This window comes from Camelina sativa, chromosome 19 (genome assembly GCF_000633955.1).
Source record: "Camelina sativa cultivar DH55 chromosome 19, Cs, whole genome shotgun sequence".
NCBI lineage: Eukaryota > Viridiplantae > Streptophyta > Magnoliopsida > Brassicales > Brassicaceae > Camelina > Camelina sativa.
The window spans coordinates 3,113,308-3,137,441 of record NC_025703.1 but is presented as its reverse complement, the minus strand read 5'-3'; the positions used below and the strand labels follow the sequence as shown (position 1 = coordinate 3,137,441).

Here is a 24,134-nt window from a genome sequence, read left to right as displayed (position 1 = left end):
CTCTTTCGATTGTGTATATGGTTTTTTTTTTTTTTTTTTCAAAAAATAAAATAAAAATAAATAATAAACCGAAGCTGTATTATAGAACAACACCGTTCATTTCTATTATTATTATTTCCATAAGCTGAAACAAAAACCAGAAAAAAAAAAAAAAAAAAAAAACCTTAATTGTTTCGTGTTTTGGTCTCTCCGTTGGCAAAAGTTTTGAAATTTTGATCTCCGCTGATTATATACTTCGAGAGCTAAATTTTGCGTTATCAGTTCCCCCAAAAGATTTCGTTTTTCTTTTAAACTTACCTCTTGCGTGTGCAATTGGTGCACTTGGCAATTTCTCTTCTCTTTGGCTGGTGATTTGGTTTTGCGATTCTTCTCNTTTTTTTTTTTTTTTTTTTTTTTTTTAGGGTTTGATTGGATCACGCCCTCTGATTTAGACCCTAAATTGAGGACTCCGGTATTTGAATTTGGAAATTAAGTGTGGTTGATTTGCGTAATTTGGGTTATATCATTCACATTCAATCGGAAAGAGGCCAACTTGTTGGCGGCTTCTTCCCACACAAGTTCGTTAGCCGATTAAAAAGGTGCTTTCTTTCAGCTGCTCATAATTTGACTACTAAACTTTCTCTTTTTGTAATCCCCAGTTACGGATATGGATATTAATGGTTCTGATTATGATTTTTGGCAGGTTAACGACAAAATTTGCTATATTTAATAGTGTAATCTAGGATCTAAGGTGTCAAAGTTTGGAGCTTCAAAGTGTTCTTTATTGATATGGTGGACTGGATCATAGTTTCTGATCTGGTCAGGTGTTGGGATAAAGGAACCAGAAAGTAACAAAGAGTGGTTTTAAAAGTATACCACTTTTTTAACGGTTTTGACGGATAAGTGCCATGTCTCGTTGCTTCCCATTTCCACCTCCAGGATATGACAAGAAGTTTACTACCGATGAATCAGACTCTTTATTAAAGGTTTCTACTTGTTAACCTCTTAGGATCTACTCCCTCCTTTGAGATCATGATCTTCTTGCTGGTGTTTCTAACCTTGTCCCGTGCTTCATTTTCTTGGAAAGTTTACGTGAGTAACCTACTTAGGTAGGCTCTTAGCATATCATGACTCTACTTAACACTTTTATCTAATGGAGGAATGTGATGAATGGGCGGATTTATGGTTTCCTTTGATAAGAGAATCAGTACCCAATAAAGTATAGGAGTAAGGAACATAGACTTTTTCAGAATTAGTTTCTCTTATCAATGTAGCATTACTGTTAAAGTTGGTTGAGTCTAAGGTATTGCCACCCAAAACAGTTTATGTAGTGATATAGAGGAATTGTTATCTGGAATGAGAATCGTCAATGCTGATCGACTTAAATTACCTCATATGGGAGAATCAGAAAATTCCCCAATATTAGCTTCTGGTCTGCCCCAGTTTTCCTTATGATTTTTCCTAGCGCACAGCAAGCTGTGCAGGATCATTGATCAACATATGATGCGGCGATGCTGAATTATTGAAGTGAATATATGATTATGTAGCTGATGGTTTTGGATGTTAGATAATTCTATCCTATTGATTAGTAAAGGTTAGGGGTTTACCTATATGCCCTGAAGTTTACTGTCAAGTCCAGACTTAGTAATACCACTAATGTGGCTCTCTATCCTTGTTGGAATTTAGAAGCATACCCTTTGTTCACCAATTTGAGAATAATTTACTAATTGTAGTTGCTTGAGTAGTGTTTTGAGAAACTGCAGGACTTGTAATTAGGAAGAGTAGTAAGGAGCTTAAGAATTAGTATATCGAGCTAATTATATAGGACTAGCTACGTGCTGGAGGTTGTCCGTCTTGAAATAATGATTCACCTGGTTTCTTCTCAAAACTCATTTAAGTTGACTTAAGAATTGACAAGTAAAGGTTACTAATTATTTGTGTGCCTTTCTTCTAATCATCACTTATGTATGTGTTTTATTTTTCTCGTGGGACTTCAACCACAGGAAAAGCTCAAGGAGAAGAAGCACAAGAAGGAGAAGAAGCACAAGAAGGAGAAGAAAGATAAAGAAAAGAAAGAAGGAAAAGAGAAAAAGGATAAAGAAAAAAGCAAAGACAAACATAAGGAACGGAAGGAGAAAAAAGAGAAACATAAAGATAGGAAAGAAAAGGATCGAGATAAAGAAAAGAGCAGAACTTTTGAAGACAGAAAAGTTACTGGTGTTTTGCCGAACAGTGGAGACAAAGAAAAACTTGTAGCAAATACCTTGCAGAATAATGGTAATGGAGATTCTAAGTTTATTCAGGACCTGGCAAGAAGGATCAGAGATGAAGAAGCTACAGAAAGTCAAAGTCTACGAAAGATTGATATTCCTTCTGGAGTTACAGAGAACAACAATTTCTACTCAGTGCCTCAAACCAACCATACGAAAGTTGACGAAAAGAGAATCAGTACCCATAAGAACTCTGCTATGGCAAAAAGGTCTGAAAGTCCGGTTCTCCAAGTATCATCTTGCATGGATCAGAAAGGAGCTGCAGTTATAATTGAATCAGTGGAGAAAAAAGATCAGGCAAAGAGAAAAGAACTACTAGAGAAGAATCACCGCAGGGAAAGTGTGACAAAGACTGATAAGCCATTAATTAACGGAGGGGTAAGGAAAAGTGAACCAAACAACAGAACAGATAGAAGTAGTAAAGAGAAGAAAACAGAGGTGATGAACAAAAATGTTCTGAAGAAACCAAAGTTTGTAGAGGGAGGGCCCAGATTAAATGGCAGAGAACATGACCTTGTGGATACTAGGGATTTTAGGGAGTCGGACCATCCAAAGGCGGGTGTCAAGAACCTTACTGCGGAGGGAATTCTTGGCAAACGAAAGGATCTTCAGACAAATGGATTGTTGTATGGTGAGTCCTTCCCTAAACTCTTCAGACAAGTGTTTTTTACTTTACCTTTTATTCAATCATGTTCTTTACTCATAACTCATTTGTTATCCTCTATGTATTAGTATATCTATTTTCACTGTGTTATTATTGGAATCTTGATTTCGATCATTTTTGGTTTTCGTGCAATATGGGGAAGTGTTTTTCTTATACTATTAATGTTCGTCTCTTAGCGCGGGTTGTTTAATTGTTTATGCAGAGAATGGGTCTAGGCCAAACGAGATACCTACCCCAGTTGGTTCTTCAATGCCATCCGTGGAAAACGGAAGAAACTCTGTAACATGCCAAACTCATCAAAAGCTTCCAAAGCTTGTTTCTGAGCTGCAAGAAACAGTGTCTAATCCAGAGGTCAAGGATCAGATAATTAACGGTTTCATTTTTTCTCAAGAAGTCAAATGCCATTCACCGGTTTCTTCGGGGAAAGTGAAAGAAAGTGTTGAAGTATCTGCAAGAAAACGGCCTCATCCGGACTTAAAGTATTTGGATCAGTTGCTGAATGTACCCAGAAGGGAGGAATTGCCTGAGGTTGATGATGATGAACAAGAGTGGTTATTTGGTCAGTCAGGTGTGAAATTATTAAAAAAGCAAAGAGCAGATTATACTAATTCAGTTATTGAGAATCCGGAAGTTTGGAACCAGGCTCTTAGAATAGAATCCGCTGATGTATTAGCTCTTCCGTATGTGGTTCCATTCTAGTTTAGACGACATTCCAGAAAGATCATCACATTGCAGGGACTCTTTGCTCGGTTTAGAATCCCAATGATGGTTGAGGCATCAATAACTTGGTACAACTGGACTGGGAGATGTTGCTGTATGAATGGTTGATGAGAGAGGCTTCCCTAGTAGAACAATTCAAGTCAGTAAGGGCTGTGTAGGTTTAAGAGTTAAATCGTTTTTGAGAGTGTGATTGTTGGAAATGAGATTTTCGATAAGAAGGATCTCTGATAGACTTTTGGTTCAGTTTTGATTCTGCTGTGTCATCATCAGTAGATTGCTTTAGCATTAAGTTGTATATTATTATTAGGGAGGATATAGAGAATAGGGGAGAGATCTTATCAGTTACCCACTAATCACATTACATTTTGTATCTACTTTGTTTCCCTGTCTTTGGGTGAAAATTATTCATGGAAATCCATACAAATCTTGATCTTACTGAGTACTGTCTTTTTCTCTTACTACCGTTTTTGGAATGAGAAGCGTTTAAATTCATAAACAGAACTGGTAAAAAAGCTCAATTTCTCTTTCGAAACAGAGTACAGAAACAGTATAGCTGAAGAAAACTATAGATTATTATTAGAATATAACAACTAACATAAAGATAGATGAAGCCATGAAGAACAATCAAAAACCAAGAAATCATCGGTTTACTTCAAAGTTTATAGGGACTTCGAAGTAATTGTATCATAGCAAAGAAAAGAGACACAGAAGCATAAAAAAAGACAACAAACAGACATGGAACCATCTCAAAATGGAGATCATGAATCTGTCTTCAAGGCATTAGTTGTATGAATCTTGTCTAGAAACACTGCTCTTGAGGAATTATCATTCGAAAACCGACCCAAAACAGCGATTGTTGCAGTGCTGCTTCCAAACTTCTCGATTCCTCTAGAGATCATACAAGTATGTCCGGCTTCCGCCACAACAATCACATCCCCGCCAACAAGAGGAGATAGCGTCTCAGCGATCTGCCGAGTCATCCTCTCTTGCACTTGAAGTTTGAACCCGTAAAAGTGTACAACCGACTGAATGAGCGAACTTCCAATAGTCTTGGGGTTGGATCCTTCAGCACAAAAGTAGCCAATATGAACAACTCCATAGAAAGGAAGCAAATGATGCTCACACATTGACCAGAAGGGAATGTTCAGTTCACAGTGAAGCCTCTTCTCTTTGACCTCGCCGTTGACTTTGGCAGAGTTAAAGCCGTTCAGCTTCATATCAAGGTTGGCTCTTTGAAAGTTCATCATCCATTTGAGGTACCGAGATGGTGTAGCAATGAGTTCTTTCCTCAACGGATCTTCTCCCAATGATTTCAGGATGGAAACGACAGCAGACACCATTTCAGGGTCTTGTTTAGGTGAGAATTTAGACGAGCTTTTAACGCTCGGGCACCACTCTTTCACAGGGCCGCCATTTCTGCACAAAGCTTGCGTTTTGACGCCTTTGAACATCAAGAAACTCAGAAATTCACTCCAAAGACTCGAGCTTTCATCCTCGAAAACTCCTGAGCCCGAGGAAACGAGCAGCTTCACAAATCCACGGTGGCTGGACGAGTCCAGAGAGTCCAAGTCCAAACTGGGGAAGTGAATGTGAGAGCATTCGAGAACAACAGCGACTCCATCTGGTTTGACCCAATGTTGGAGGGCAGAACAAATATCATGAGCCAGACGCTGAGGGTCTTGGAGCCGCTTGGCGAAAACATCAGTGACTCTAGAGAACTTGCTCAGTCCTAAAACACGTTGGCCCGATGGGACATAGCCTATGTGACACTTGAAATGAAAAGGGAGCAAGCAAGATTCACAGTAAGAGTAATGATCAAGATCTCGTACAACAACAAGTCCTCCAACTCCTCCTGCTAGTCCAACTCCTTCATCCAACCCTGCTTCTGGAAACAGAGCACTCTGTACATAATCCTTCACTTTTTGCTTATAACCTGACAAAAATTAATACTTTCCACATTCAAACTTATTGCACCAATCCAGAAAAGTAACAAGCTAAAAACAAAGAAGAGAAACTAACAAACCTAGATCAATAGCTCAGGAACAGAGTTAGTTATATATATAGCTAAAGGAGATAGATTTTTTTACCTCTGGTGCCTTCACGAAGAGCCTTGGCGACACGGAAAGGAGTCTTTTTGATGCCTTCCCTATTGACATCTTCATGAAGACCTTGAAGGAGAAGTTTGACAGCGTCTTGGATAGCTAAAGTCTCAGGTTGGTGCTCGAAAGCAAGCTCAGCGCAGCAGCCATTTTTCATTCCAATCTCAAGCTCCAGTTTCAAATGTCCCTCATCTAATGCCCCCATTGACCAAAACAAAAACAAAAAAAGCCACCCCCACCAGATCCGATCCACAAAGGGAAAGCAGCCAAAACACACACACAAAACAACAAGAGATCACGAATCAGCAATACTCGAATCCTCAAACGAGAATCCGTACAAGTGGGGAGGTGGTTCTTTTATATATATATATATTCAAATCCCGGATTAAGAACGACGAATCGAGTTGTTGATGTTAAATAAAAATATCACCAAACTAGGAAAGGGACAAAGGAACCAAAAAAGTTTGAGAGATGCCCACTAAAATTCTCACCACATCGAAAAAAAAAGATGGGATTTTTTTTCCCAGAAAGGTTCAGAAATTTTTGAGAAACAGGATTAGATAAAACGAAACGAAGGGTTCCCGTTGATCCAGGAATATGTGGGTTTGTATGATCGTTCATTTTTTATAGAGATTTTTTAAATTATAAAATTTTCTCCATTAACAAACTACAACTCGCGTATCGGTAAGCGTAATGTTAAGTGCATCTGCCATGTTAGGAAAAATAAAACAAGGAGTTTTTTAAAATTTTTATTTTTACCCTTTTAATCTACTTGCACTATTTATTTATAAGGCGGCGAAGACTTTTCGAATCCACCAAACCCTTTCCACTTGTTTTTCTACTCAGTAGTTTAATACCAACCTAGTTGATTTTTTCTTATTACCACCGCAACTTTTTATTTAAAAAAATAAGACTCGAGGTTTTGACCAAACTAATATATTTAAGACTAGATTTAACTTAAGATCGGTTGATATTATACAAAGTAGTAATCTTTTCACCTAAGTTGATTGTACAAACATACATTTCATAAACAAAGTAATCATAGAACTAAAACTTTTTTGAAAATTTTGTAAAAAGTGTTTTAACTCTTATCCCAGGATTGTTGACGTACAATTTATGAGATAATTTACTCAAACTTATACTCGTATTTACGGTTCGAGTGGATAAGAGAACCTTAGTAAATAATTGACAAAAAAAGTGTAATACTGGTCTTTAACATCATTTCTAATGGTTTTTTTTTATTTTTTTTTCTTTATAATAGAAGATTTCTATAATAGAGATGAGTTTTGCTCTAATAGTTTTTTTTTATTTTTTCCTCTATAAACCGCCATTTCTAATGGTTTTTTCTATTTTTTTCTTTATAATAGAGGATTTCTATAATAGAGATGAGTTTTGTTCTAATAGTTTTCTCTATTTTTTCTTCTATAAAAGAATATTCCCAACAGATTCTATTTTTATTTTACAATTAACACTTTTTATTTTTAAAAATTGCAAACTAATCCATTTTACTTTAAATTTTGTAACATTTTCATAAAATTATTATCTTTTGCAAATGGTAGTCACTATATTTTAGAATAAATATTTATACTTAAATTTCTATTATTAGTTCTTAAAAATATTTATTTTATTTATTTTGGTTATAAATAAAATAAGTTAAAGATTAAGAAGACTATTTTGCAAATAAAATAGTTCACCTCTATTTATAGAGGAAAAAATAGAGTTCCTCTATAAATAGATAAAAAAATAGCAATCTTTATTATAGAGGTGAAAATAGAGTATCATTAGAGCAAAATTTACTCTATAATAGAAAATAGAGTACTATTGGAGATGCTATGAGATTTGACAAAGTGTTTCTAAGTTTTTCTAAAAAAACAAAATTTATAGAAATGTCTCTCTTGTTAGCTTGAAATTAATATTTTATTAGATCAAGTTGGAAGTGTTGCCTTCCTCACCCAAAGAAAAAAAGAAAAAAAAAACCATGGTGAAGCTAACAGAGTTTTCCAAATAATTATAGAGTTGATCATCTCTTTGCAAAGCTATATACATGAGTTGCAACATGTTTTCGAGAAGAAAGATCGCCTAAATCGATTGTGAAAGGGCATTCAAACATTTAAATCTCTTTTTAATTTGTAATTAGCAAATGTACTAATTGGCTGTGTAATGTAATGAAGAAAGATAGAACAAGGAGAGTACCTCTTGTATCCATGGCGAAATGATTGGTTAGTTGCAGTTTCTTGTTCTCTCTAGGTTTGATTTATGTATATGTAGCCAAAGAACTCAAAGTTCCTGCTTAAGTAATATGCTAAGTAGAAAAAAAGAAGAAGAAGACTTTATTTTGGTGAAATAATTCATGTTGGGACATATAGACAAAATATAATTAAAATAATGATCGAAAAAGAGACATTGAAAAGTTTTTATCTTATTATAATATATCTACATCTAATGATAAGATTTCATTTACGTTAAAAAATTTAGTGGTAATCAAATTTTTTTTATTGTTTTTTTTGGGTGAAGTTTTTATTTTATTGTTTATCAATTATCTTTGACAAATAAGAAAATATATTTTATGCTTATGCATCTACATAAATATTTACTTATCAAAGTTTTCATATGCATTCTAAATATTTATTATATTAATTAATTATTGTGTTAATTAGGTATATAGTTATTGCTTATCAATTATCCTTGACAAATAAGAAAATATTTCTTATTTTTATAAATCTACGTTAGTATTTTTACATGTCATCTTTTGAGAAGATTTTATTTACATTCTAATATAAACACAAGTAGCTTTAACTAATAGTAGAAGATTGAATGATTAAATTGTGTGTTTATGTTATAAAAAGATGTTATACTAAGTATAGCTACACATATATGTTCGTCCACTAAAAAATTTTACAAATAAAAAATTTTACAAATAAAAAATTTTCATAATTTTTAATGCCAATTTGAATCAATATTTTAGTCAACTAGTGAGATTACTGTAAAGTATGTCAGATTTCCATTAGTCACAAGGTGCATTATTTGTTTTAAAAGAAATAAAAATTAGATAGTTTGTCATAGTATTTAAAGAATTTGCAATTTTGCATACCATGCATGGGTCGTTCTCTACTGAGTCGTTTTCTATTGTTTCTTAGATCTGTTTGTTGTTGTTTAATCATTCAAAATTGAAAATTGGATGTAATAAAAACAAAAATAAAAAGAGGAACCTTTAACCAAACCTTGTTTAAATACTATATTACTCCTTCTACTCATAAAAGAGTGATGTTCTAGTCTTTTCACAATATTTTTTAAATAACGTTTACATTTTTATATTTATGTGTTAATTTAGTAGTATTAATTCTATATTCATAATAAAAATAACATTTACAACATTAATCTATTAAGGGACAAGATAATTTAGTTTAGTATATAAGTTTAGTGCAAAACAAACTTTTTGTAGCAATTGAGTCTGATTAAAAAAATCCATAAATGATTGTAAACCATATGTATTATTGTTTTTAATATTTTAATAACTCTGAGCTCCAACCCCACACACGTGTATCATGCGTTAGTCTTTTTTTATACTATAGTTTTTGATTATATGAAAAAGGAATCTTACAACTATGACCACTACTCTTAATAAAGTTTTATATGTTATCAACGAAGTCATGATAAAATATTTCTAAGGGCATGTTCATCCTCTGGCGATTGTGACGAGCTACTTCCACCGACGACATGTTTTATTTGGTTAATGATATTTGCAGTTTCTCAACTCTCAAGTCTCAACTTAGGTAGTTCTACTTTTTTTTTTTTTTTTCTTTTTGTCACAACTGAAATTAGCGAAGTTATGGATTACAATATAACTTGAGGAAAGTCATGTCTTGTACAAAGACCAAAAAGACTAATAATTACTCACTAACTCATCTAAGACATTATCCGGATCACCAGGGATCTTTACAAAAAAATGGTTCCATCAAAGAGTACTACTCGCAAAAGGATAGTTCACAAAGAGGATCCAACTCTCTCATCATTGAAAAGACCTGTTAACCAAAAAGGAAAACCTGCCGCCACATACGAGTGAGACCTACTATCTTCGGACACACTACGCGCAATGAGAAAAGCTTCTCTATTAGAAATCCCTGATTCACAAACAAGTTTCCATTCATCGATTCCACACAATACCGATAAGATCTGAGCAGAATGAAAACCAAAAGATGGCCACGCCTTTAGCCTATTAACTGCACCCACCAAGACAGTATCCTCCAATGCAAAGATAATCTTGCCCAAATTGTGGCTGATCATACTCTCGATAGCCCAAACCACACAAATTAGATTCGCCTCTTGTTTAGACTTTATATTGGAGAAAGCTCTTCTACTGTGCATCACAACAACACCAGTAACATCTCTTACCACCCAAGAAGCCCCAACCAATTCCTTCTTTTTTTGACCAAGAGGAACCAATGTTACACTTCAATCAATTTTGCGGAGGAGGATTCCACTGATCCTGAACCATCGATTGATCTTCGTGTCTCTGAAAACCAGTCAAGTTGGATTGTATAGTTTGGTGTGATTGTTCAACCATTTGAGCTGAGAACCACAAATCGACATCCTCTTTAATCTTCACGGCTGTCTCCATTGGCGAAAAGGATTTTCCATCAAAGACCCAATTGTTCATGTTTTTCCATATTCTCCACAGTATCCATGGAAAACTTTTCCTGATCTCAAAGGGCCAAAGCTGGTTTTCTCTGTTGCTTAGCAAATGATGCATATGTGCATAGACCGATTCCTCCTCTGGAACTTGCGAAGGGTAGTTGGAGAGAGCCCAAATCTGTCTAGACAAAGGACAAGAGAACAAAACATGGTAAATAGACTCACCAGCCATTCCACAAACTTGGCATCTTCCATCTACTCTGACACCCCTTCGGGATAACAAATCTCCAACCGGCAAAGCTCTACTCAGAAGTTTCCAAAGAAAAATTTTTATCTTCGGTTCAGTCTGCAATCTCCAGATTTGCTCTTTCAAGGTATTTAAAGAGGGCAAAGCTGTTGTCTCTCGAATTAAATTTTCCTTTTACATCTGAGTAGCCAACCAATAACCGGACTTCACCGAGTAATCCCCTGACTTGTTATGTTTCCAAACAAGGAATTCCTCCTTTGACACCACATGTCTTGTTTCTTTGATTTTGATGATGTCAGCCGGAAAAAACAAGTCTTCTAACTTCTCCATATTCCAATCCCTTCTCTCGAGATCAATGATGTCACATACCTTTAGGGAGATGTCAATGGAGATATTCTTTATAAGAGGCGCCCTCATACCTCCATCATCTACCCACTGGTCACACAAAACACTCAAAGAGGCTCCATTTCCCATTCTTTTAACAGCCCCCTTACTGATTAGATCTCTCCCATGCCTTATACTTCTCCATCCAAAGGACGGTCTGGTACCAACTCCTGCTTTCATAAACAGTCGGGTTCTTGGATAATTCTCCATGCTTGCTTAGCTAAAAGCGCTTGATTGAATAAACCAATGTCCTTGAACCCCATGCCACCTTGATGTTTTGACAGACATAGACTTTCCCAGTTTTTCCAATGAATCTTCTTTGCATGTTCAGATGAATTCCACCAGAAATCTGCTAAAGCACTTGTCAAGTTTGCACAGGATTTCTTTGGTAATTTAAAACAGGACATAGCAGAGACTCGCATTGCCATTGCCACGGTCTTCAACATAATATCTTTTCCTCCCTGAGAAAGAGATCTGGAGTACCATCCTGATAACTTATTATGCACTCTATCTTTAAGATAGCTTAACATCTGAACTTTGAAGCCACTAAAACATTATGGTAAGCCTAAATATGTCCCACTCCTCCTTGATTCACAATACCAAGGCAACCCTGAATCTCCAATTTGATTACTTCCGGAACTCTCTTCCCAAAGGTGATGGAGGACATATTCACATTTATGACCTGACCAGATGCCAAACCATACTTCGCTAGAATGTTATGCAACACAACAGCCTCTTCACGGTTTGCTTTACATAGAAATAAGCTATCATCAACAAATAGAAGATGATGAATAACCGGTCCATCTTGAGAGAATTGGAACCCTGAATTTTCTGGTGCTGTTGAGCTAGATTTAACAAGTGTGTCAGCCCCTCCGTACATAGCACAAAAAGAAAAGGAGAAAGTGGGTCTCCTTGTCTTAAACCCCTCTCTGGAATGATCATTCCATAAGCCTTGCCATTAATAAGAGTAGAGAAAGTGACAGTGGAGACACACTTCATTATCAAAGATATCCATGTTTCGTGGAATCCCAACACTGAGAGCAAAAACTGTAGATAACTCCACTCCACTCTATCGTATGCCTTTGACATATCCGACTTCACTGCCATACACTCAGAACTGAAAGGCTCCTTGGTGTTCAAAGAATGAATCAATTCATGCGCAATCATGATATTGTCTGTTATCAATCGATCAGTGACGAAAGCAGATTGTGTTTCAGAAACAATCTGAGGCAGCAGAGGTTTCAATCTGTCAACTAAAACTTTGGATATTACCTTGTACATGACTGAGCAAAGGCTTATGGGTCTGAGATCCGACATTAAATGAGGGTGGGGAATCTTAGGGATTAGACACAAATGTGTATAATTCCATTCTTGCGGCATAACTCCATTAGAGAAAAATTTCTGAACCTCTGCTATCAACTGATCTCCTACAATGCTCCAATACTGCTGGAAAACAGTGCTGACATACCCTCTGCTCCCGGAGCACTGGTTGGCTCAATTGAAAAGACAACATCTTTGATCTCTGAAAGAGTCACCACTCTTATTAGTCTGTTGTGCATTTGCCTTGAGACTCTTGTTTGAAATCCTTGAAACATATCTCCAAAGGGAGTCGGATTGGAGGACTTAAAGAGGTCTTGAAAATATGCAGCAACTACCTCCCCTTTTGGTCCTTCTGAAAACTGATCATTGCCATTAATGTCCACCAACTTCTCAATTCTATTCCTGGATCTAGACTCCTTCACCGAAGCATGGAAAATTTTTGAGTTTTGATCCCCCCATTTCTTCCATTTTTCTGACATTTCTGTTTCCAAAAGGTTTCTTCTTCTTTGTAAGCCTGAGCCAGTTCTTTTTTTCAGGGAAACCACTCGATAAAAGCTAGGAGAGAGTATCGATTGTTGTAAGTCCAGATCTATCTCAATCTTCCTAATTTAATCTTTAGAGTTTACCGCATTGACTATCTTCCATGAACTTAGAGCCCTTCTGCACCCTCGTACTCTTGTAGCTAAGGGGACGCTCAAATCAGCAGCAATAGGACCCCAAGCTTGAGCAATGGTCTCTTCCACTCTAGGTTTATTCAAAAACCTACTATCAAATCTGAAATTGCCCACATAGGAGTCTTGGGATTCGATTAACTTAACCAGAACAGGTCTATGATCGGATCCTCTCATCTACAAGAAATGTTGATTTGAGGCAGGATAAGAATTAAACCACGCTTGATTTCCGAATGCTCTATCCAGTCTACTCTGGATCCACAAGTCATATCTTCTCTCTGCCCAAGTGAATCTATTTCCATTACTAGACAGCTCATCCATTCCACAAGCTCTCAACATGTCATTGAATGGTCTGAAAACAGATTCACATCTTCTTGGCCCTCCTATCTTCTCACTATTATTGCATATATCATTGAAATCACCTAGCATAATCCAATCTTCTTTTCTAGCACCACCAAATCTACTGATCCGTTCCCACACCAACTGTCTTTTCTTATAATCCGGATCACCATAGATGCATGAGACAAAAAAGGTAGCAGCTCCAAACTGAACTTGCATATCTATCAAGTTCTTATCCGCATAATGGAAATCCACCTTTAAACTATTCTTCCAAAAAATAGCTAAGCATCCACCCTTCCCTACCGGTTGGATAGTAAAAACACGATCATAACATAAAACTTCTTGTAAGCCTACTAATATATCTCTACTATGCATCGTCTCCATCAAGAACAACATCTCAGGGAAGAAGGTTTTACTCAACTCCTTGAGACGAGGAAAAGCCAGACCGTCCCAAGCCCTGACAATTCCAGCTCAAAATACTCATTGATCATGGGGCAATCCCTCACCTGGGATCGCCTTTCTAGGGTTAAGCTTGATGAATTTTGCAGTGCTTGAGCCCTCCTCTACTGCTTTCTTCTTATCTATGACACCTTTTTGTAGCCCCAAACTGAGAACCTGATTATTCTCCAGGATATTTGGTAGTTTCGGTTTTGGCTTCCTAGCAGACTTCTGAGGTTTACGTCTAGCTTTGACCTTTCTTGGAATAGTGCCGGAAGGACCAATCACAAAAGATCCAGTCCTATGAACCGTTGCACCTTCCTGAAAAGGTTGGGACAAAGCTAGGAACTGTCCTGGATTCTCCGGAGTAGAACCTTCAGATCGTTTAACCCTCACATCCGCGATAGACCAATTCATATGGGAGCTAGACGAGTCCCACTAACAAAGAATTCTTGGAAATAGCAGCAACTTTTGAACCTGCTGATTTACCCAAGTCAAAGCTAAAGACCAAACCTTTTTCCGTATTAACATCATGATGAATAATCGGAGGAGGTTCGAGTCTAAGAACCGTTTTTCTAGCTATTGGATCCTTTTCAACATCACCAACTGATTTTCTCACCCTATCGACTTTAACTTGGATGTCTTCAGTTGTATTTGCACGCAAATACTGTCTCATACCTTCGAGCGCTTCCTCAACAATTCTAGTTCTTCCAGTCGTCTGGTCTATGCCCACTTGGTCCTCCTTCAGAACACCAAACAAAAGGTCAGATTCTTTCAAGACCAAAGATTTTGCAAGCTTCAAAACTCCCTTCCCAGCTTTCCTTGCTGAAGCTTCAGCTTCTCTTTTCTTCACTAAGATTGGGCACACATTCAGTTCGTGAGTAAGCCGCTGACATTCATAGCATCTCTTCTGGATCTTTTCGGAGGTAGTTCTACTTATCATTTATTTTCTTTTTATTTCTATTAGTATAATAAAGGAAGGTAAGCATCTTTGCTATTTCATAATCAAATAAACATGTAAGCAAGTTGGTACAGCAGCATCAAGCTGTTACTCAAGTTGCCGCATTTATATATATATATATATATATATCACACCAAACTAAACGTAAATTTGTGACTGTTCAGTAAAATCTGAAAATTAAACGTACTCTTAACATTTGACAAAATAAGTGGTTAAAAATATGACCACCCAAACAAAACAACGTGTACAAGTGATTTGGGTTAGTGATGTCGATGCAACGATTCATCATTATTCAGAATTTAAACTTTATTCAAATTTCAACTCCCGTAACGCATTTTATTTACCGAAAAATGCTTCTAGTGTAGTAAAATGATCTCTTTTGATGTGGCGTCAAAGTCCAAACGATTATCAATAATTGTGTATGCGTTATCAATTATTGACCTTCCCATATTTTGTTTTCTACCGACAACTTTTATCTGTATTTGGTGTGTACAGTATTTCGGATTGTGATATGTTTTCGTTTAGTCTTTCTATAAATATCACTAACTAACGTCAAAAACAAAATCTACAAGTTCTCTCCAAAAGAAAACAGCAAGAAAAGAAAGAAAAAAGGTGTTGAAAAGCTGTAAACAACAAAAAGATTAGAGAATCCGAGTCACCAAGGACAAAACCGCTGACCCCACTTATACACTCATGAATCATTTCGTGAAGACAGAAAACAGATACACTAACAAGTAACTATCATCCTGCACTAACAAAAGCAGCATAATCATCTTGGCGATGATTATGAGAGTAGGGAAACGAGAGAAACGAATTCAAGGGTAACTCTTCCCTTAGATCTAGTGTTGATGACGAAATGCTCCGGATATTTCCTAAGCAGCATCAGCAAACCGTACCATGGTTTACCCTTTGCTTCAGGGATCGCCCAGTCTTCTTGTGTCAGATATCTTCTTACTCGACTGTGATGCCATACGTTTCCATACTCCTTTAATATCTGTCAGTGTCACAGACCAACCACTACCATGCTTTAGCAATACCTTTGAATAACAAAGAGCTTGATTCATAGTAAGAACAAACTAGTTATCCAAAACATATTGATTTTGTATATAGACCAATTAACATGCAATCTTGTAAAAAGGAAAATATAGATTGCCTTTTCGATCGTGCTACATGCTGTATTAAAAGAAGGCAGAGAAAGTTGTAGCAAGAACTAACCACAGAATGAAGTTTTTCCATAGGCATCCACTCTCCCGGACCACACAAGTCTGAAAGCACAGTGGCAACAGATGATACAACATCTTTTTCCTCCAGCAGCAAAACTTGCTGATCATCAGCTTCACGGTCTACCTTTGCTCTTCCCTCTCTCTTCTTCTCTGGCACACATGAAGCAGACAAAATATCGGGTTGTCACTATCATGCAATCCAAGTCTAAGAAGGTCTAATCATCAAAACTTTTACCACACAATCACTACAACTTAAACTAAAAAGTCTCAAAAGCATGATCAGATCAATCATACATCACAATCTGAAACCTGCATCCTAATTAGTTGCACAATGATATTAAAGCTAACAAAAGAATAAATCAAACACTATCATGAGTAATCTGGTCTCACCTCCGGGAGCATATCCATCTCTCCTTGTTTTCTTTCCACTTCCTCTGAGATCCTCCTCATCGTCGTCATCATCATCGTCTTCATCATCTTCATACTCATAGAACTCCCTACTTCGCCCGCCCTTCTTACCCGACCCGGAACCCGGACCCGAATGATAATTTTGGTAGGGAACAACACTAGTCTGGCCCGAGACGTGGTGCCTAGGCCCCAACGGCCCGCCTAAGATACTCCGAACCGGTAGGAGGAAGTAGAACTCTTTGTCACCAATCTGCAAAAGGTCCTGCGAGTCAAGCTTGACGTTGGGGTTCCCAGGGAGATGGAGGACACCTTCAACGAAGCAGCCATTTTTACCAAGGACCTCGAGAGAGAAGCGTCGTCTAGTGAAATCATAGAATATCCGAGCGTGGTTGCGCGAAATGTTCATCCCGCCGCCGAGGGATGAGAGGTCGACGTCGACGGTCGATTTCTTAGAATTACGGCCGAGCATAATGGAGTAAGACTGCATAAAGTATTCGAAATCCTCACCTTGAAGCTTCGCGAATCCGACCTCCACGTCGCTTCCGCCTTCGATGGCCGTAGCCATGCCGTGAAATCCTCCGATTTGATCGGGATTGAAATCGAAGATGAAAAGAGGAACGGAACTGTCAAATTAGGGATTGTATAATCGTAATAAGTTCTGTTTGGAAACCGATTTAGCGCTTATCTTGGATAGGGATTGGCGGATTAGCTTTTTACCGGTTAAACTAAAAAAAAACAAAAAAGGCGATCATATTTTTCAGCCTTCTCAAACGTAACTACGATGGTCTAAAAACAATAGCTTTATTTGGGCCTGAGCTATTAACTTGAACCGGCCCATTATATATTTCATAAACCCACTTGGTAATATATATATCTTGTCAAACCGCGTTTATCTGATCTGATGATATACATGAACCTCCTTGCAAATGACGTGAATATGAATAGTTATGTTGGATGGAAACTTTTTTTGGAGGTCCGTTTCTTGTTTTTGAAATGTTTCGGAGACAAAAACTTGTGGAAACTCGGAAACAAGGCATAAAAGCACGATTCCTATACATTTCTGTTTGGAAATACGATGGAAACTCCATTTCTGTTTTGGAAATACGATGGAAACTTTTTTTTTAATTTGAAACTTAATAAATAAATATTTTTAAAATATAAAACTTCATTATAGATATAAATATATAATATTATTAGTGTTTTAATTCAACTATTTAATATTTATATTTGAAGTTTTATTGTTTGATGCTTTTTGATATGTTTTTTTATGTTTGGTGTTTTATTATATATATATATAAATATATATGTGAATATGTATATATATATACGTTTCCAAAACGTTTTTATTTCTTAATTTTTGAAAAAAATCGTTTTCCGTTTTTTGTTTTCGTATATCCGTTTCTATTTCCATGTAATCTAGATGAATAATACGAATAAATAAATCATGTGATGATAGGAAGGAATATAAAAACATAGACCACGGGTAAAGCAAAATTTTACAANAAAAAAAAAAAAAAAAAAAAAAAAAAAAGAAAAAAAAAGCAAAATTTTAAAATATATATAATCACCCGAAAATATCACAAGCTATATAGTACTATACAAAGAATCTTCCTTTTTCTCCACTTTCCAGGTGCAACTCATGCACGAGAAAAGGCTGGAACTTTTGTCTTTTGATAGCTAAGCTATAAAATCAATTTGAACAAGCTGTTCCACGACTCGAATCAAAACACGTGTCATCTAACCCACAGCATAGTTCTCTACAGCCACTTGTCATCTACCACGTGCCCATAAATACGGCCAACATGAACCACGCGGACTCACATCAGATGATGACGCAAAGCCGTAACGGCGTCATTTGCTGAGCTGGACTGTCTTAACCTGTTAAACACTGTCTCTCGAAGAACATGGGACCATCTTTAACCGATGTCCGCCACGTGTCGCAGCTAGAGTCGAGGTCGTGTTCGAGATTCGAGGAGACAGAAGAAAACTGAAAAACTCAACGTGTCCTCGTCAAAGCCAGCAGGATCTCAGGTTACACGTGTCAACTGTTTTCATACACGTGTTACACGTGTCAGCCTCGGTACTCTACGTTGATTTTTACAAGCCAATGGTAAATAGAAGACCAACAAAAATAAATGGAAAGCGTTTATCGATAATCCGAGATTGTAGCGCTATTAAAGTTTCTTAACCCTTCTCTTAATCAACAGTTTCATAATTTTAAGTCATACGTGTAATTTGAAACCGCCCATGTCCACTATCCTTATCAGACATGTGTCATGTTCCAAAAGCCTTTCCCTTCAATTATCTCCGCCCCTTATATAATATATTCCTTTCTCTTACAAAAAAAAAAAAAAGTTAGCCAAACTTCAAAAACCCTTTCAAGAATACAAATTAAAAATTGCAGAACATAAGAAAGAAACCATCTCTTTTTGGATTTTGTGTTTTGATGTTTTATGGTAGCTGAATCTTTATTAATGGAGACAAAGCTTGGAGAAAATGAGGATGTGGAAGAGGTCGAGCTCGAGCTATGTCTTTCTCTCGGAGGTCCTTTCAAGAAAACAGAGAAATCTAAACCAATAGGACGATTTAACGCCGTCGGATGCGCGAAGGATAACGGCGTTAATCTTGAAGGCGGGACGACGACGAATGTGACGAGTAGAAAGGAAACACGGAAGAAGCGGGAGGCGAAGCTGCAGCAAAGAAGCGGAGTGTGCAAGAAGATCAGAAGCGGAGTCACTAACGGCGTGGATTTGGATTTGAGCTTTAGCAAAATGGGTTACGGTTATGGGTCGAGTCAACTCAAGGAAATAAGCAAAGACGTTATGATTGGGTCACCCATTTGCAGTTCCTCCGACGTATCCGACCCTAGCAGCTCTTCTCGTCAAGAAGGTATAATAACAACATGGAAATTTTCCTATAATAAATATTTGGTATATAAATAGTTGGACCAAGTCAGGATTCTTTAGGAAAAATTAGATTATTAAAACTATAATTAGAAACAAAGTATAGCTTTAAAAAAATATATTTATAAAGTTGTGAAAACGAGATATTTGATGAGGTTGAATTTGATTTGATGTCAAGATATGTCCTAGCATCTCTTTTAGTTAAGAGTAGTATAAAGATATTTTAGTTCGATGAATTGATTGCATATAACAATCAAGAAGGTTATGGTATTTGCATGAAGATGATTCGGATTATTATTATGTTCAGGTGGAAGTTGCGACTTTGGGGCACAATCTGACCAAACCGAACCGGTTAGACCACCGGTTAACAACATGCAGAGCAGGACGGAGGAAACTGTGCACAGCACAGACGGTTCAAAGGATGCGGTGGTAGTGGAGACCACCCAAGAGTGGTCCAACTCTGAAACCAAAAGCAACACCGGGAAGCCGCCAAAACCGTATGCCAACAGTAACGGTGACGGTAGTATGCTTCCGTTTGCTCAGATGCCTTGTGTGACTAGCACCGGTAACGGTCCGGACGGCAAAACCGTGAATGGGTTTCTATGCCGTTACTCGAAATCAGAGATCAGCATAATCTGCGTTTGCCATGGAACGTCTTTCTCGCCAGCTGAGTTCATCGTTCACGCCGGTGGAACTAATGTGTCACATCCTTTAAGACATATAACCGTTGTTCCCTCGACATTTTGAACTACAATTTTCATCTTTTGCTTACCTAGTTTTGTGTTTTTGTGTATATATACGTTTAGCTGATGGACGTTTTGAGTTCGAAGGGACTCTCTTTCAGTGATTTCTTAGATTTTTGTGTGTTTTTTTAATTACATTTTTCCAACTAATTTAACACTTAAATTTGTTGCATTGTTTATGCCTTCGTACTGCATCCATAAAAGTGAAGAATTATGACAAATATTATATGTTAGAAAAAGCATATTAATTTATGAGTTTACTACTTTCGTCAATTGGTCCCATGATGAACTTAAAAAACCCATTGGGTTCTCTCTATAAAACGAAACGATAACAAAATTCAGTTAACCATAAGAGATTTTACTAACGGCTTAACGGTTAGACGCAGAGTAAACTCAGTGGCAACAAATGTAAATATATAAATCTTACGACATTGCATAAATAGGACTCCACGAGTACATGAAACGAGAAAGCCAAATATTAAAAAGATCTCAGCACCTCTTTCTCACGCTCTTCGTCTCTTCACTACGTTTCATCTTTCTCGCGAATAAACCCTAGGATTCTAGGAACCGCCATTGAAGTGCGTGTGGCAGAACTCGGAGTTACTCACATTCAAACGCGTCTTCTCTTCACTACCATAAACCTCTCTCTCTGTGCCTTGCAACAATTTCAGGTGATTCGTCTTTCTACGATTTAGGTTTATCGTTTGGTTGTTTGTGTTTAATGAAACGCGAAGACGATCTTTACTTCTTTCTTGATCTTCTTAACATAGAAGCCGTTTCTTTTGTGTTCGCCGCTGCTTCCTCACCAGTTCTTTTATGATTGTGTTCGCAAGATTTAAGACGTTTTGGAGTTTGATCTTTAGATTCAGGGCATTGCTTATACTCTGTATCGATGGCATCTCCCGCACGACGATCTGCTGAAGAGGTATACAATCCAGCAACTGTATGCTCTGCTCCATCGGATTCTTCTGTCACCTTTGTGATTGACTGATTGTGACCCTTTAACAAACTGTACGTAGGTGGCGTCTATATTTACAGAGCAGTACTATAACGCCTTGCGAAACAACCCGGGGTATCTCCGTAAGTTTTATAAAGATAACAGTAAGATTTCACGGACTGGACTAGATGGAAAGATGCGTAACTTCACCTTTCCGGTAAAGATAGTTTTCCTGATCGTTGACTCTGTAACTTTGGTAAAGTCGTCTTTGTTCTGAGTTATTACTAATCTTGGAGCAGGATGTTGATGAGAAGGATCTTAATATGCTATCTTCTAGTGGTTTTGATTCGGTTAAGGTAACATGGGTCATGTCCCAAGACGCTGGTGGTAGGGGTGTCTTCATCGATGTTGAAGGATACTTCACTTCAAACGTGAGACCTGCAAAGATCTTCACACAAAATATCTTCCTTGCTCTCCAAGAAACCGCCCACTTTGTTTTGACCGACATGTTTAAGTTTCATTATAAACCTGATGAGGCTAATGCAACCATTCCTCCTGCTGATAATGGTGGGTAACAGTTCAATTTTGAGAAGCCTCCATATTTTCCCCCGGGAGGAAGTGTCTAAGACCTTTGTTTTAATGCGAGTGGTTCAGTCATAGAGGAGACAATTCCAGAAACAGAGGAAGTTTGTGAACCAAATCATGGGTCTGAAAATGTTCCCAAGCTATCTTACGCCTCTGTTGTAAGTGGACACTCAATCATCTACGACATGTTTAACTAATGGATCTGGGTACTGATAGTTAATGATGTTAATAATACGTGAAGGTGATGAAGGATATACGAACAGGTCAAGGTCAACGTTCTTCGTCTTGTGATCATTATCAAGAGAGAAAAGCTGATGCAGTTGAAGATTCTAGAAATGTGAACAGTCAGAAGTCTCAAGGTAATTTTATCCTTTATCTTTATATATGTATCCCATTTATTTATATTTTATACACTCGCTTTTAACCTTTCGTTTGTTTATTACCAGCGGTATCTGAGGGTTCAATCATTTACGTTAAATGGCTTCCTCCAAATGCAACCATTGCCTTTGTTGAGAATGCATTTAAGCAGTTTGGAAAAATTAGAAGAGGTGGAATTAAACTTAGCAGCAAAAAGGTAAAAATGTTAACTACTTTCTTAGTATATAACCCTTCTTCTTCATGGAAACGACACTAATTTGTCTACTTGTGTAAAACTGGTAGTACTGTAAAGATGCTTTTGTGGAGTTTGAGGAAGCAGATGCTGCGAAGAGGGCATTAATGGTAGGCGCTTTGGACCTTGACCCTTGTTTAATATTTGGTCTGATTCTCGGGTTTCAGTTGCACAACTGTTTGAGCAATCGGTGTTTTGATAATATATTGGCATGATGAATCTTGTTCAGGCATCTCCTATAATGCTTGATGGGCGCAGGACTTTCGTGGAGAAGAAACGACCTTACCATGTAACCATTTACATGAAAAATCTTCCTCCAAATGCAACCATTGCCTTAGTTGAGGATGCATTTAAGCAGTTTGGAGAAATTAGAAGAGGTGGAACTAGAGTTAAAAACAAAGGGGTAAATGTTAACTAATCTACTAACAAGCATATTTGGAGCCCTTCTTCATGAGGTAAACAAAAACACTAATTTTTGTTCTTGTTGAAAAAAACTGGTAGAGCTTTTCATATGGTTTCGTGGAGTTCAAGGAAGAAAATGCCGCCCAGAAGGCAATAGAGGTAAATGCTTTTGGACCTAGACACTTGTTTAGCATTTTGCGAAGACAGAATTGCAGAACTATCTGATTTGGTTTTTATAATTTTGGCATGAATCTTATCCAGGCGTCTCCTATAATGTTTGCTTCCCATAGCGTTTCCGTGGAAAGGAAGCGACCTAACAATAAAAGTGAGTCTGTGGGAGTATTAGTTAGTCTCTGTTTAGTGTTTACTATCAAAGAATTGTGCTGAAGGCTCCGGATTTGTTTGGTTGAGAATCAGGGCAACACTCTTCGTCTTGTGATGATACTGGAAATGGGAACAGTCAGGAGTCTCAAGGTTAAAACTCTATTAAAAATAGTTGTTTTGTTTTGAAGAATCGTGCTGAAGGCTCCATTTTTGTTTGGTTTAGAATCAGGTTACGGTGAAAGTCCATCCGCTGAACCAGGAAACATAAACAGAGGTGAGGAAGTGGGAGGATCACTAGGTAACAACCCCTATTGGAACTGGGAGAAGCTGATGGAGGAAGTGAGACGAACAAAGGTCTGGCAGAAGTTAATGATGGGATCAAGAGCACCAGAAGGTTATTATGACATCCGTAACTGGGAAAAGATTATGGAGGAGGAGCAGATGAACTTTCAGGAGGAACAGAGGAAGATTGAAGAGGATAAAGGACGACAATACAATCAAAACAGATATGAGCAAATGGAAGAAGCGTTAACAGGAGGAGTTGGTCAAATTCTGGAGGAAGAAGAAGAAGAGGATCAAAACTAGACTTGACTAGCTCCTATATGCAGAGGGTGGAACTTTTATGGGTTTTTTTTTCTTTCTTTTTTTAAGGCAAAGAATCATAGACTTGTGAGTTGAGTATGAAGTTACAGAGATATTGGTTCTTGAAGTTGCATCAATGGGCAGATTTATTTGTCTAATCGTTTTAGGAAAACTCAAAAATTCACATAGAAACTATAGACTATAGTGAGCAATCATTGACCATTGAACCGGTAACGCATTCGGTTAACATAACAGAATCTAACCAACCACGTCAAATATTTTTTCACTTATCCTTAAAATAAAACGGTCAACGGTTAGACGTAGACTCGTCTGAGCGCTGCTCAGTGGCAACAAATGTAAATATGTATATACTCCGAAATTGCATAAATAGAGGAACTCTGCGAGTGAAACAGAGAGAAAAGCCAAATAAAAAAAATAAAAAAAGTTCTCAGCGCGTTTCTCTCTCTCGCGCTCTTTGTATCTTCGAGAATAAACCCTAGAAACCGCCATTGAAGTGAGTGTCGCAAAGCTCGGAGCTACTCGTTGTTCAATCGCGTCTTCTTCACTACCACAAACCTCTCTCGCTCTGCCTCGCTACGATTTCACGTGAGTCTTCTTCTTCTTCGAGTATCGAGTGAAACGTAAAAGACAATCTTTGCTTCTTCCTCCCATCTTCTTTTGTTCAAGATTTGA

The 24,134-nt window shown here is 37.3% G+C and overlaps 4 protein-coding genes across 4 annotated transcripts; 2 read left to right on the top strand and 2 right to left on the bottom strand.

Annotated features, from left to right (window-relative positions):
- Positions 43-4,068, top strand: LOC104764442 (myb-like protein X). Its single transcript, XM_019241437.1, has 4 exons — positions 43-578; positions 683-965; positions 1,983-2,880; positions 3,116-4,068. The coding sequence occupies exons 2-4, from the start codon at positions 888-890 to the stop codon at positions 3,610-3,612; spliced, it is 1,473 nt and encodes a 490-aa protein (XP_019096982.1). The 5' UTR covers positions 43-578; positions 683-887; the 3' UTR covers positions 3,613-4,068.
- Positions 4,184-8,046, bottom strand: LOC104764439 (GTP cyclohydrolase 1). Its single transcript, XM_010487972.2, has 3 exons — positions 7,926-8,046; positions 5,721-5,924; positions 4,184-5,566 (listed from the first exon to the last, which is right to left on the bottom strand). The coding sequence occupies exons 1-3, from the start codon at positions 7,936-7,938 to the stop codon at positions 4,392-4,394; spliced, it is 1,392 nt and encodes a 463-aa protein (XP_010486274.1). The 5' UTR covers positions 7,939-8,046; the 3' UTR covers positions 4,184-4,391.
- On the bottom strand, positions 15,291-17,041 carry LOC104764434 (FHA domain-containing protein FHA2-like). Its single transcript, XM_010487965.2, has 3 exons — positions 16,338-17,041; positions 15,940-16,097; positions 15,291-15,718 (listed from the first exon to the last, which is right to left on the bottom strand). The coding sequence occupies exons 1-3, from the start codon at positions 16,918-16,920 to the stop codon at positions 15,509-15,511; spliced, it is 951 nt and encodes a 316-aa protein (XP_010486267.1). The 5' UTR covers positions 16,921-17,041; the 3' UTR covers positions 15,291-15,508.
- Positions 18,683-20,126, top strand: LOC104764435 (ninja-family protein AFP3-like). Its single transcript, XM_010487968.2, has 2 exons — positions 18,683-19,244; positions 19,566-20,126. The coding sequence occupies exons 1-2, from the start codon at positions 18,809-18,811 to the stop codon at positions 20,003-20,005; spliced, it is 876 nt and encodes a 291-aa protein (XP_010486270.1). The 5' UTR covers positions 18,683-18,808; the 3' UTR covers positions 20,006-20,126.

Excerpts from the sequence above, each read along its gene's own strand:
- LOC104764442 (XM_019241437.1), top strand. The coding sequence starts at position 888 with ATGTCTCGTTGCTTCCCATTTCCACCTCCAGGATATGACAAGAAGTTT. Across the intron at positions 966-1,982 it reads AATCAGACTCTTTATTAAAG|GAAAAGCTCAAGGAGAAGAA; the intron begins GTTTCTACTTGT and ends CTTCAACCACAG. Across the intron at positions 2,881-3,115 it reads GACAAATGGATTGTTGTATG|AGAATGGGTCTAGGCCAAAC; the intron begins GTGAGTCCTTCC and ends TTGTTTATGCAG.
- LOC104764435 (XM_010487968.2), top strand. The coding sequence starts at position 18,809 with ATGGTAGCTGAATCTTTATTAATGGAGACAAAGCTTGGAGAAAATGAG. Across the intron at positions 19,245-19,565 it reads CAGCTCTTCTCGTCAAGAAG|GTGGAAGTTGCGACTTTGGG; the intron begins GTATAATAACAA and ends TATTATGTTCAG.
- LOC104764434 (XM_010487965.2), bottom strand. The coding sequence starts at position 16,920 with ATGGCTACGGCCATCGAAGGCGGAAGCGACGTGGAGGTCGGATTCGCG. Across the intron at positions 16,098-16,337 it reads AGATGGATATGCTCCCGGAG|AGAAGAAGAGAGAGGGAAGA; the intron begins GTGAGACCAGAT and ends CATGTGTGCCAG. Across the intron at positions 15,719-15,939 it reads TGGAAAAACTTCATTCTGTG|ATATTAAAGGAGTATGGAAA; the intron begins GTTAGTTCTTGC and ends TGACACTGACAG.
- LOC104764439 (XM_010487972.2), bottom strand. Across the intron at positions 5,567-5,720 it reads TCTTCGTGAAGGCACCAGAG|GTTATAAGCAAAAAGTGAAG; the intron begins GTAAAAAAATCT and ends AATTTTTGTCAG.